Here is a 12,906-nt window from a genome sequence, read left to right as displayed (position 1 = left end):
ATATATATATATATATATATATATATATATATATATATATATATATATATATATATATATATATATATATATATATATATATATATATATATATATATATATATATATATATATATATATATATATATATATATATATATATATATATATATATATATATATATATATATATATATATATATATATATATATATATATATATATATATATATATATATATATATATATATATATATATAGTGTAAAGCAAATATGAGTAAACTGTCGAAGCAGACAAACCGCCCAACTCGGGTGCAGGCACAGTCCAGTTGTTCACAGAATAAATGAAGCAACAATGCTTGCGAATGGTACACGGAGATCCTTCTATCAGTGCGTTAAATCCGTCTCACTCAATCTCAGCAGCCAAGTGAGCAATCGCTATCAGTCTAGGAAACAAAACCACTGTCCACAAACAGAACACTGCCAACAAATAACAACACATGCACTCAAAAGAACTCACGCTTTCGCCCTTACTGCTGGTATACAGCTCGCACACAACGAGAGCCCCCAGCACGCAATTGATACTTTGAGAAACGCTGCCGAAACGCAGGGCACTCTGCTACAGACAACGTACGGAAAGATATACTAAATCACTTATCCCAATTTTGCACACACTATCAATATTTCGTCACACAAGGCACTGATCGTGATGCACTGATAGAAGGGGACAACACCGCAGCTGACCCGAATACCTTGTTTCATTGCCATGCCAAGTTTAAATTGAGAATTGTTCAATTATAATCCCCCGTTTTCCTTATCATAAATGTACAATCCAATTGACACCAATATTTACTTTTTGATAACCTGCATTTATCCCTTAGAATCAAGTAGTGCACGATCAGTTCCACTGTAACTATCGGGTTGATCGGATGTGAATTCGCTTTTTTCTAATCGTGTGGTGAATTGCTTTATTCCGTTATTATGGTCATTCCGTATTATATTGTCTCCATCAGTGCGGTCGAGTGATAATTCGAATTAATCCGTCCTCAAGGTCGATTGTGTGCTTGTGTAAAGGAGCATTACGTGTGGTACCGTTAGCCAGCGCCCGCTGGGCGCAGATGCTATATTGTTTACAAATACATTAGAAACAGTGAGAAATATATATATACACGGAACCACCCGCGATCCCATTTCAACCAAAATATTATTTGATTTTCTGAATTCGATTGGTTAAAATTTGGTACAACTAATCGATTGTTGTTTTAACTAAATTGTTATTTTTGTTTTTCGATTAGCAGAAACGATGGTTGAAACAACTAATTCAACTGTTTGAGAAAAAAAGCTGTCAATTAGTGAGGACACATACCTTTCAATTTCAACAAATATTTTAGTTGAAATAACTGGTGTTGTTATTGAAACAAAATTCTGTTAGTTGAAAAATAAATCGGTTTTATTTGTTTGTTTGTTTTGAGATCAGTAAAGATCTAAATTCTAAAAAAATACTTCTGATTCGATCGGAAATGATTGATGTAGAAAAACGTTTTTAATCAGCAAAAGTGCCCGGAGGGGCGCATAAATTAGCGAAATTATTAAATTTACCTAAAATGATGCCTTCAAACGGTTGAACTAAAGTTATGCACTGATAATTTTAGTCAATTTATATGAGCATGAGGTGCATCAACGGCTGAGAATTGGAATTTTGCGACGGCAATTCAAACGCGCCATTCAATCGCAGCGCGTTCTGTGTGTTTGAAACCCTTCGCTCCTGTTACTTTTATAAATTAAATTCATGTTATTGCTAATGCATAAACATCATCATCGGTATCAAACAGCTGGAAGTAAAACAGTCTGCTGAAAGTAAATAATGATCGAATTTGAAGCATAAAATTTTTGCGCATACCTGAAAGATTACGAGATGATCATTTATTAACATTTTCTAATTTGTCACCAAATCTTTTTCATCTCAAACGAGGTTAACTTTATCACAACATCGCTGTTAGATAAACACTTGTTATCATAAAATTCTCAAATCGAATGAACACAATTTTACCAAACGCTTTAACCATCGATGTTGTTTTCATTGACATTTTGAAGCGACGCGAAGAGATTTCAACTAAAAAAGTTGTTGATTTTGCATTGCGATTATTGTTTAGCTTTCAACTGTCTCCGGCATTTGACAGCATTCAGAACAACATATTTTTCAACTACTTGAATATATGCAAATCAAAAACCATTTTGGTTAAATCAAAAAGAAATTAGTTAAATCAACTATCGCAAAAATCAAAAACTGCGATATCGCAATTTAATGATCGAAGGGTTCTCCGTGTAGTGATAAAAAGAGAAACGTTCTATTGGACAGTGCAGTGAGAGACAAAAAAAGTGCTTTTTCTTCAAGGAGGTTTTTTGCACTCTATCGGAAGGAATATTTTCCGGTTGCCTCGGACCGGGTCTTGGTAGCCATTCACCGTTCGGAGCTACAAGCTGATTAAAACTTCCCGTTTCTCATTCCCTGTTGTTCAATACCACATTATTTGCACCCCGATTTTATCCGCACGGACAAAAATTCGTGATACACTGAAATAAAAATCTTTTTTATATTCATTAGATTCGTCATATGAATCGTATGCATCGTATAACTCATTGAAGCCATATGGAAATTTATATTTTTTATTAAGAATGTACATGAAGTCTAAATTAGTGTAACAATAATGAATTGATTAGAATTTCACATACAATTTATATGAAAACTCGACAGAACTTATCCCATTTCATAATGTATGTGGTGAGGTCTCGATATTCTTCAGCTGCTTCAGGCAGTTCACCTGGAATTTCTGCATCATAAAGCAATTTATAATCGCAGACACTTTAGCTCTTTCAACTCCCATCAAGGATATATTTACGAATCATGAGATTATAAGGTTTGTTTCATTTTTTTCATTACTGACTAGTAAAATGATTTATTTTTTATTTAATATCTTTGGGGTCACACTTCTTTACAGTTAATATCAGAAAGTGCTTCCAGGGATTCACCAGTAGTAAAGCTCGAATCCTGAAAGAACAGCGCGATAACAGAAAATTACCGAGAGACGTAAGTGTAAAACGAATTTATTATGAAATGATAAAAATAAATAACAAAGCTTTTATAATAATGCAACTATCTTTTATTGCAGCTTTTGATTCCTCTTAATATAATAAGCTCATTGTTTAATTCAATAGTAATCATTTGATCTATATATTACTGGTATATGGAACTATAATGGCCTGCATTAAAGGCTATTTATAAATGAAATGATTGATACACCATGTAATTTTTATTGGCATTTCCAATAGTGGAAATATATTAGAATATCATATAATGTGAAAATGAGAATTTAGCTCAGTGTATGACAGGTGGTATAAAAATGGGTGACCTTCCTCCAGATAATGATCCACCTCATCTTTTAATGGCAATAAAACTCGTATTAAAAACTATCCCGTATTAAATTGAATATACTTAGGTTATCGGAAGACTTGACCTCGCGATACTCTACAATGCCAAAATCGAAAAGATGCGCCCAGACAAGCTTAGGGTCTTGTTAGAAAGTGCAAAACAGGCCAATGAGATCGTTCAATGAGAGCTTTTCACGCGGGAGTACCGCGTATACGTACCAGCTCGCGAAGTCGAGATAGACGGCGTGATCACCGATCCGAGTCTGACTTGCGTGGACGTTCTGGATCATGGGACAGGCGGTTTCAAAAACCCCCTACTCACAAATGTTAAGATACTGGATTGCAAGCAATTGCGTTCAGTATCGTCTACTGATAACTCCTGCGGTGGTGATATTGAAAAATGTATCTATTGTAAGGAGGGACCGCATGACCTCTCAGTATGCCCCGCAAACAAATTGCGCAAAAACAAGATGAGGCGTTCACTCAAGCAACATTTGAAGCATTTCTTTGCTGAAATGTTGAAGAGCCTCCAGTAAATCTTTTCGCTTGTTTGTCAACTGACGAGAGCGATGCTGATGACCCCATCGAAGGTACATTTTCGGTTGTAGGCTCATTATACAGAAAGACAAGAAAAAAATCTTCTCAAAAGCTCCCTAGTAAGGATTCGAAGGTGTCCTCTAATGGGTCTCAAAAAATTACAACTGGTATTGATGGCAAAAAACGGAGAAAAAAGCTCCAGGCCTTCGGAAATTAAATTCCGAACAAGAATTTCCATTACTTTCTGGGACTTCAAAACCCTCGAAAGTTCCTAAGGATCAATCAGAAAATTTACCAGGTACTGGGTTTGTTAAATTATCTGATATTATGGACTGGATCATGACCTCCCTCAATATTTTAAAACCTCTTAAAGGCCTATTAATGGCTTTCATTCCTACAGTCAAAACATTTTTGAAGCAGTTGACTGCAAAATGGCCCCTTCTTTCAACGATCGTATCCTTCGATGGCTAGGTCACCCAGCGAGGTCACGGATACAATTACTGTTACACAGTGGAATTAACGAAGTAACATCCCAAAAATAGATTCTTTTAAATTCCTAGTAAATAATCTGAAATGTGACGCATTTGCGTTGTGCGAAACTTGGCTAACTTCTGAAATATTCTCAAACTTCCACGATTTTAGCATTATTCGTCTGGATCGAGATGATCCCTACGAAGGAGTACTTTTGGGGATCAAAAAGTGCTCTACCTATATGTTATCAAATTAACCTCCCCTCGATAGCAGGTATTGAAGTTGTCGTATGTCATGTTACAATCGAAGGCAATGACCTTTGCATTGCTTCCATCTACATCCCCCCAAGAGCCTCGGTTGGGCATCGGTGGCTCAGTGATATCATTGAGCTCCTTCCCGCACCGAAGTTGGAGACTTTAATTCACACGGTACGGGCTGGGGCTCACGACGATAACAGATCAGCTATAATCTATGATATCTGTGACAACTTCAATACGACAATCTGAAATACGGGAGAAATGACACGTCTTCCTGCATTACCAGAAAGACCAAGTGCGCTGGATTTATCCCTTTGCTCGACATCGCTACGGTTGGATTGCTAGTGGGAGGTGATCCCTGATTCGCACAGTAGCGATCATCTACCAATCATAATTTCAATCGCCAGCGGATTAGGACCATCGGAGACAATCAATGTTTCTTATGACCTCTGACGAAATATTGATTGAAAGTTCTACGCGAATTCGATGTCTGAGAAACTAGAAACAACACAAGAACTTCTTCCGGAGGAAGAGTATACGTTTTTGGCTGGCTTGATTCTCGACACCGCGACTCGAGCTCAGACGAAACGTGTACCTGATGCGAAATCTAACATCCGTCCTCCAAACCCGTGGTGGGGCAAAGAGTGCTCAAAATTAAACGCCGAAAGAGCTCCATCATTTATCGAGTTTAGAAAAACCGGAGCACCAGATTATTACAGAAACTGCGCGGCATTGGACGTTAAAATGAAAAACTTGATTAAAGCGAAGAAACGTGGTTGTTGGCGTCGATTTGTAGACGGATTATCGAGAGAAGCATCAATGAGCACTCTTTGGAATACGGCCCGTCGCATGCGCAACCATAACACAACGAACGAAAGTGAGGAATATTCTAAAAGCTGGATATTCAATTTCGCTAAATAAGTATGTCCTGACACTATTCCCGAACAGAAGATCACCCACGTCGCGTCATCAAACAGGAACGAAACATCTTTTTCGATGGTAAAGTTTTCACTTGCGCTATTGTCATGTCATGTAACAATAAAGCCCCGGAACAAGACAAACAACTTCAAACTTATTGAAAAATCTGCCTGACCCCGCCAGAAGGCGATTGTTGAATTTATTCAACAAGTTTCTTGAGGGTGATATCATCCCACACGACTGGAGACAAGTGTGAGTAATCGCCATTCAAAAACCAGGAAAACCAGCCACCGTTCACAATTCGTATCGGCCGATTGCTATGCTTTCCTGTATCCGGAAATTGTTCGAAAAATTATTCTGTTTCGTCTAGACAATTGGGTCCAGACTAATGGCTTAGTTTCAGATCCACAATTCGGCTTCCGCAGAGGCAAAAGAACGAACAATTGTCTTGCGTTGCTCTCAACCAAAATTCAAATGGCATTTGCTCGTAAAGAACAAATGGCGTCAGTTTTCCTTGAAATTAAGGAGGCTTTTGACTCAGTTTCCATAAACATCATATCTGAACAGTTGCATCATCATGGTGTTTCACCAATTTATAACAACTTTTTGTATAATCTGTTGTCCAAGAAACACATGTATTTCTCGCATGGTGATTTGTCAACAATACGATTCAGTTACATGGGTCTTCCTCAGGGCTCATGTTTAAGCCCCCTTTTATACAATTTTTACCTAAACAATATTGATGAATGTATCAACACATCTTGCACGCTAAGACAACTTGCCGGCGACAGCGTTGTGTCTATTATAAGGCCCAAAGCTGCAGATCTCCAAGGACCATTGCAACACACCCTCGACAACTTGTCCACATGGGCTCTTCAAATGGGTATCGAGTTCTTTACGGAGAAAACAGCTGGTTGTATTTTCAAGGAAGCGAGAGCCAGCACAATTACAGCTTCAACTAGGAGTTGAAACCATTGCTCAGGTCTTGACATTTAAATATCTTGGGGTCTGGTTCGACTCGAAAGGCACCTGGGGATGTCACATTAGGTATCTGAAACAGATATGCAAACAAAGAATCAATTTTCTTCGTACAATAATCTGAACTTGGTGGGGACCCAGGAGACCTCATGAGGTTGTACAAAACAACGGAACTACCTGTAATGGAATATGGATGCTTCTGCTTCCGGTCTGCCGCGAACATCCATTTTATTAAACTGGAAAGCATTCTGTATCGTTGTTTGCTGTTGCCTTAGGTTGCATGCAGTCGACTCATACGACGAAGTGCTCGCGGGCGTCATTCCGTTAAAAAATCGATTCTCGGATCTCTCATATCGATTCCTAATCCGATGCGATATCTTGAATCCGATGGTGATTGAAAACTTCGAAAGGCTTGACGAGCTTAATTCTCAAATCCGTTTTATGTCCTTGTATTTGATAACATGGCTCAAAATATTAATCCTTCTTCGTTTGCTAAAAACTGTGCTCATTTCTTGGATACTTCTGATTCTACTGTGTTTTTCAACACATCCATGAGAGAAGAGATCCATCGAATTCCGGATCACGTGCGCCCTGAAGTGGCCCCAAATAATTTCAATAATGAATTTAGAACAGTCAACTGTGAAAAGATGTTTTATACTGACGGATCAAAAAACAACGAGTCCACAGGCTTCGGCATCTTCAAACAGAAGGCTTCAGTTTACGTCGCAGAATTAGCTGCTATTCGATACACCCTCGAGATCATAGCCACCTTGCCTAAAGACCATTACTTCATTGTCACGAACAGTCTAAGCTCAATAGAAGCTCTCCGGGCAATGGAGCCAGCAAAGTATCCCCTATATTTCCTGGGGAAAATACGGGGGCACTTGAGAACTTTATCTGGACGGTCGTATTAAATATCGTTAGTCTGGATCTCTTCGCATTGTTCCATTACGGGCAATGAATAGGCAGACTCATTGGCTAAGGTAAGCGCATTAGAAGGTGATATTTATGCAAGACCAATCTGCTTCGATGAATTTTTCAGTATCTCTCGTCAGAAAACTCGCGAAAGTTGGCAAACTTCATGGAGAAATGACGAGCTGGCTACATTTCTTTATCCCTAGGGTATCGACGACACCTCGGCTCAGGGGGATGAACGTGAGTCGCGATTTCATTCGTGTTATGTCGCGGCTCATGTCAAATCACTACACTTTCAACGCACATCTCCACCGTGTTGGGCTCGTGGAGAGCGGTCTTTGCATCTGGAGCGACGGTTATCAGGACATCGAGCATGTCGTGTGGTTTTTCGTAGAATTTCGCGACACCTGATCGAAGCTATTGGAATCCCTTAGGGTCCTATGTAGACCGCCTGAGAATCCGGTTCAGGATGTGTTGGCAAGTCGGGATAGTTCATATATGCTTCTCATATACCAGTACCTCAAACACATTAATATACAAGTGTAATCTATTATACCTCGCTCAGAAAGTATAATTTCCACCTACAGGTTCGACACTAACATCCACCCGATTCTCTCGTTCCCCGTCCCTGTCCACCGGGAAATCAAACCGCAATTGTGTTTAACTATTTATTAATTTTAGTTAGTTTGACGTAAAGTCGCCTTAACTAAGTTCAGTTTTTGCAACGACTGAGTGAAAACATATGTCAGAGAAGCCAGATGAATGAAAAACTTGACAGAAAAGATGATTTTCGCCTTTCTCATATAAAAACGTTATGAAATCACTTGAAAAATCGACCAGTAAAACTTGGCCCCGATTCACGAAAAATCAAAAACATACGATTGTAAGTAAATGATTTTACTATGCATTTGGCGAAAAATATTAGTTAGAAAGCTTTTCTTTCGCGAGATGTCGTGCGAGTTTTGTTAAACCTTTTGTTTTCTTTTTTCCATTTCTCGCTATAAACAACTCGCATATGTAGGAATGTGCTACGTTTTCAACAAAGCTTCAAAGCTCGTAGCGATGAAAATCATTACTGATTTCTGGTTCTACTGAAACATGAATAGAAATTATTTTACAAAGTAGTAACACTTACTTACATTTTCTACTCATCTTTATTCAACGTTTACACAGAGAGAACGGACAACGAAAACAAAAGAAATGTTGTTAGCGTCTACCGCATGTGGCATTTTTCACACCCCAATGCATGCGTTGACATTGTGTGCGTGCGAAAGAATAAAGAAAAACTCATTTATTTTTAAAACTCGCACGAAATCTTTCGATAAAAACGTTTATCGGGCACAGTTTATGTACGAATCGATAGAAAAATTACTCTACTAGTTTTTATTCAAATTTTGAAGATTTTATACAATTTTACCATCGCACTCTAAATGACGATTTCAATGTTTGTTGTATCCGAAAATATGCAGTAATTTTTTGGAGGACCATAAGACCATTCATTTCAGCCTAAGATTGTGAATAAGGGTTTTGAGCCCAGTTTACAACATTTTATACGGTTTTGTTCCGCCAGTTTGAGTGCCGGTGTACACACTGTATTCAACACACTTTACCCTATAACCTCTGAACCGGAAGTTGGATCCGGACGAAATTCAGGAATTCCGTATGGTACCGTGAGACATTTCATGTGAATCTAAGTTTGTGGAAATCGGTCAAATCATCGTTGAGAAAAGGTAGTGAGATCCATTTTGGAATATATGACCGCTATTTCCGGTACTTCCGGAACCGGAGACCGGGAATCAGGTTAGCCGGAATCGGTTTCTTTAGTTGCTTACTGATAATGACTATCGATTTGTGTAGTTTTGAAACCAGTTTAGAATATTTTTACGTTTTTTGTTTCGCCGGTTTATGTGACGGTGTACAATATTGAACACACTTTACCCTATAACTACGGAACCAGAAGTCGGATCCGGATGAAATTCAGGAATTCCGTATGGAACCATGAGACCTCCGAGAAAACCTAGTGAGATTATTTGACAAACACACACTCACACACATACATATACACACAGACATTGCTCAGCTCGATGATACCGTATATGTGTGGGGTTGGGGATTTAGTAGAAAGTTCATGTGACTGCTGCTTTACATTATTCGGGATTGACTTAATGCAAATAATTGTTAAATAAGCAAAATCGGGAAAGAAAAAATTTTACTTCAGTTTATTTCACTGGTTTTATCTTACTTACTACAATAATAATTTAATAACAAGAAACCTACCTGTATGCGATCTTATATGAATATCAAGATACGGCTTGCGGCAAAATGTTGCTGGACAATGCTCACATATGAAAGGTCTATGATTAGCTGAAAATATATGGAACTTGTTTAAAAAAAATGACTTTACAATTAATATATATATATATATATATATATATATATATATATATATATATATATATATATATATATATATATATATATATATATATATATATATATATATATATATATATATATATATATATATATATATATATATATATATATATATATATAAAGGCAAGCGTGAAACATTCTTCTGACGTATATGTATTCATCTATATTTGCTGCTTTTGTCTTAAGCAGTCATAAAGATGTTGATAGAACTATAAATTAACTGACAAATGGAGACAAGCAACATGGATACTTAATAAAATTTACATGAATAGATTTGGTAAAGCATAAAATCGAAATATTCAAACAAAGTTAAGCTTGAAAAATAATCAGAGGAAAACTAACAAAAAATGTGTTTCTGACTCTTCAGCGTGAAGCTTTACATTCATAATTTAAAAATACTAACGATCGTGAACGCGTTTGTGAATGTTCAGTGTTGATTTCTGCGAAAACCTATAAACAAGAAATAAATTTAACATTTTAGAAACGCCTGTTCGAAACTGTACACGAGTTTAAATGAAACAAAGTACAAAACCTTTTATCACAACCTTCTCTGTCACAAATGAAAGGACGTTCACCAGAATGGATTCGAAGATGAATTTCTAAATACGGTTTTCGGCCAAAGGACGCATTACACTGATTACACTGGAACGGTTTATGAACGCTCCAATATCCTGGAACAATAGTCGAAACAGAAAAAAATTATATTAGTTGCTTGTAACCATTACTCAGTTGATAACAAATTAGTGTATGTAGTTTTCACAAACAAAATACGATTACTACTTGAATACAGCGAAAGTTTTCCAAATAAAATACGGCAATAACAATACCTGGTTAGATAAAAACCCATTACTTTAGAATAGAGGTAATGCGACCCTGAAACAGCTTAAAGCTGATGAAAAAGGCGGGTGGGTAATGTCAGAGACATAACTGGATGTCGTGAATACGAAAACAACTGACATGTTCCTTAACACTTCCGAATATAAATTAGTTGATCAATTGTATGAATTATGCAGGCATTCCCCTTTTTGACATTTTTCTCAAAAACAAAGAGGGCTTCACTTGATTTCGATTACTGTGAATTTCACACAGTGAAAAGTGCGCTAATCTAATCATACTGTTCTAGATTTGCACTAAACTGAGGATTTTTACCTTCGATTTGCGAAGAAGAATTCCTAATAGTTCTTTAGAAAACTTTTAGAGCCATTAGAACGGCTGATTTTGTGTGATGCTCCCCATCCCACCATTGTCCTCTTTTCGTTGTTTTTTCACCAGTGCAAACGACTAGCAGCTGTGACGTAATCGCTCTTGTCGGAAGCGAAACTAACTTTGCAAACGATACACAATACATCTGCTTGCAGTGGCGATAGAATCCAAACTGATCCAATTGTTGTTAAGGGGTTTCATTTTACGTGATTTCGTTTGTAGCTTTTTCACTAATGGGCAGTCCTAACGGCTATAAAAAAGCCGCATACATAATTTTAATGTCGGTTATTTCATTTCGGATTTGCATTTCATTGAAAGAAACTATCAGGATGCTGTACGGGATTCATTCCTGCCTTTCAGAAGAACCAAATTGTGGAACTCACTACGATATTAAGCACTGTTCGGAACATTTTTCTCGAACGATTTGTTGTACAGCAGCAGATATTTTGTTTTCTTCCTCAGAACGCGTTCTGATTGGCTGGTGTTGACATGGATCAAATGGGACAGGGTTTTCAATAGTGTACTATTGAAATACCTCAATGCTTTTGCTATACCCGTTTAAGTTGAAAAGTTTCGATTCTATTGATAGTTAGATTATTATAAATCCTTTCACAGATCAATGAGCTATGAGCTTTAAAAATACAAGAAAGGCAAACGCGCCTTATTATTCAGAACATTAACATTTCAGAAAAGTTTAATTTTGATATATTTGAGATTGTGACACACAACTGAAAATTTTATCATAAAATTGTGATCATATTTCCGATGGCATGTAGCAAAAATTATGTTGGTTCGTTAGATACAACAAGAGATATTCACGATCAAAAACTTATCACTCTCTCAGAGGGTAAATTTTGAAAAGGCGCCCCATAGTAAAGTAAGTCGTATTCATGACAAAAGTTATTAGATTCTTTAAATACTTTTAAATCTTAGTAGCAGAATGAGAAAATTTCAAAATTTATTTAGTCTAAATTTTTGTTTGAAAAATGTCTGGTCATTGTATAAGGCATTTATCTTCCCGATTATTTTATCAGCCAAGAAACGTTACATTCAATTCATTTTTGACATCATTTACCGTAGCGTTGATGATATTTTGGCGTTTTGATTTTTTTCAGTTACATAAGCGTGTCTGTACACATATTTCTACTACTTCAATTCGAACAGAAATTCCAGAATATTAGTTGCTCGCTGAGAGTTCGTTATACCAGCAAAACCGCGTTCTAACGCTGCTCCTATTGGGTTAGATAGGAAAACTAAAATCTGCTCTCTTGTTACTTCTATGCATCAAATTCATGCGAATTAGCGTACAACCAGTCGTCCCTAAAAATTGTAATACAAAGGTTCTAATGTATCAATATGATACATACCATCGGAATGTGCTGAAATCATACTAAAGCCACAGGACAACTTTTTTTCAAACTTTTACAATATTTGATTCTCTTTTCTACTTATGTAGGATTAGATATAGGTGAATGAATTCTATTTGTTTCCATATTAGACTGAAGGCAGTAAGTTTACCAAATAAATTGAATACAGAAAAGTGTAATATATTTTCAAATAAAGTAACTGGCCAAAGATTTCCTTTGCGAAATCACAGATAAATGCGCACTTGCAAATTCAAAATATCGATAACATTTTTGTCGTTAATACGACTTGCTTTACTATGGGGTGCCTTTTCAAAATTAGCCATATGGAAGAATGGGCAGAACTTCATCGTGAATATCTCGACTTGTTTATTTTTTTGGACAGTGTGATATAACCACAAGCAACTCAAAAATGAAGT

General features: G+C 36.7%; 1 protein-coding gene across 8 annotated transcripts in view; it reads right to left on the bottom strand.

The window, feature by feature from the left end:
• The window catches only part of LOC131437262 (zinc finger protein OZF-like), a 320,204-nt gene that overhangs the window by 58,246 nt on the left and 249,052 nt on the right, over positions 1-12,906 (bottom strand). For 6 of the 8 annotated variants that reach the window (XM_058606493.1, XM_058606496.1, XM_058606489.1 and 3 more), the window contains 3 exons: positions 10,453-10,591; positions 10,324-10,370; positions 9,762-9,848 (listed from right to left, as the gene is read on the bottom strand). In XM_058606493.1, the coding sequence (XP_058462476.1) occupies positions 9,762-9,848; positions 10,324-10,370; positions 10,453-10,591 (273 nt within the window). The remainder of the gene's footprint in view (positions 1-9,761; positions 9,849-10,323; positions 10,371-10,452; positions 10,592-12,906) is intronic. The other 2 variants (XM_058606495.1, XM_058606494.1) reach the window with 1 other exon arrangement.

Source organism: Malaya genurostris, chromosome 3 (assembly GCF_030247185.1).
Source record: "Malaya genurostris strain Urasoe2022 chromosome 3, Malgen_1.1, whole genome shotgun sequence".
Taxonomy (NCBI): domain Eukaryota; kingdom Metazoa; phylum Arthropoda; class Insecta; order Diptera; family Culicidae; genus Malaya; species Malaya genurostris.
This window is presented reverse-complemented; position numbering and strand designations above follow the sequence as displayed.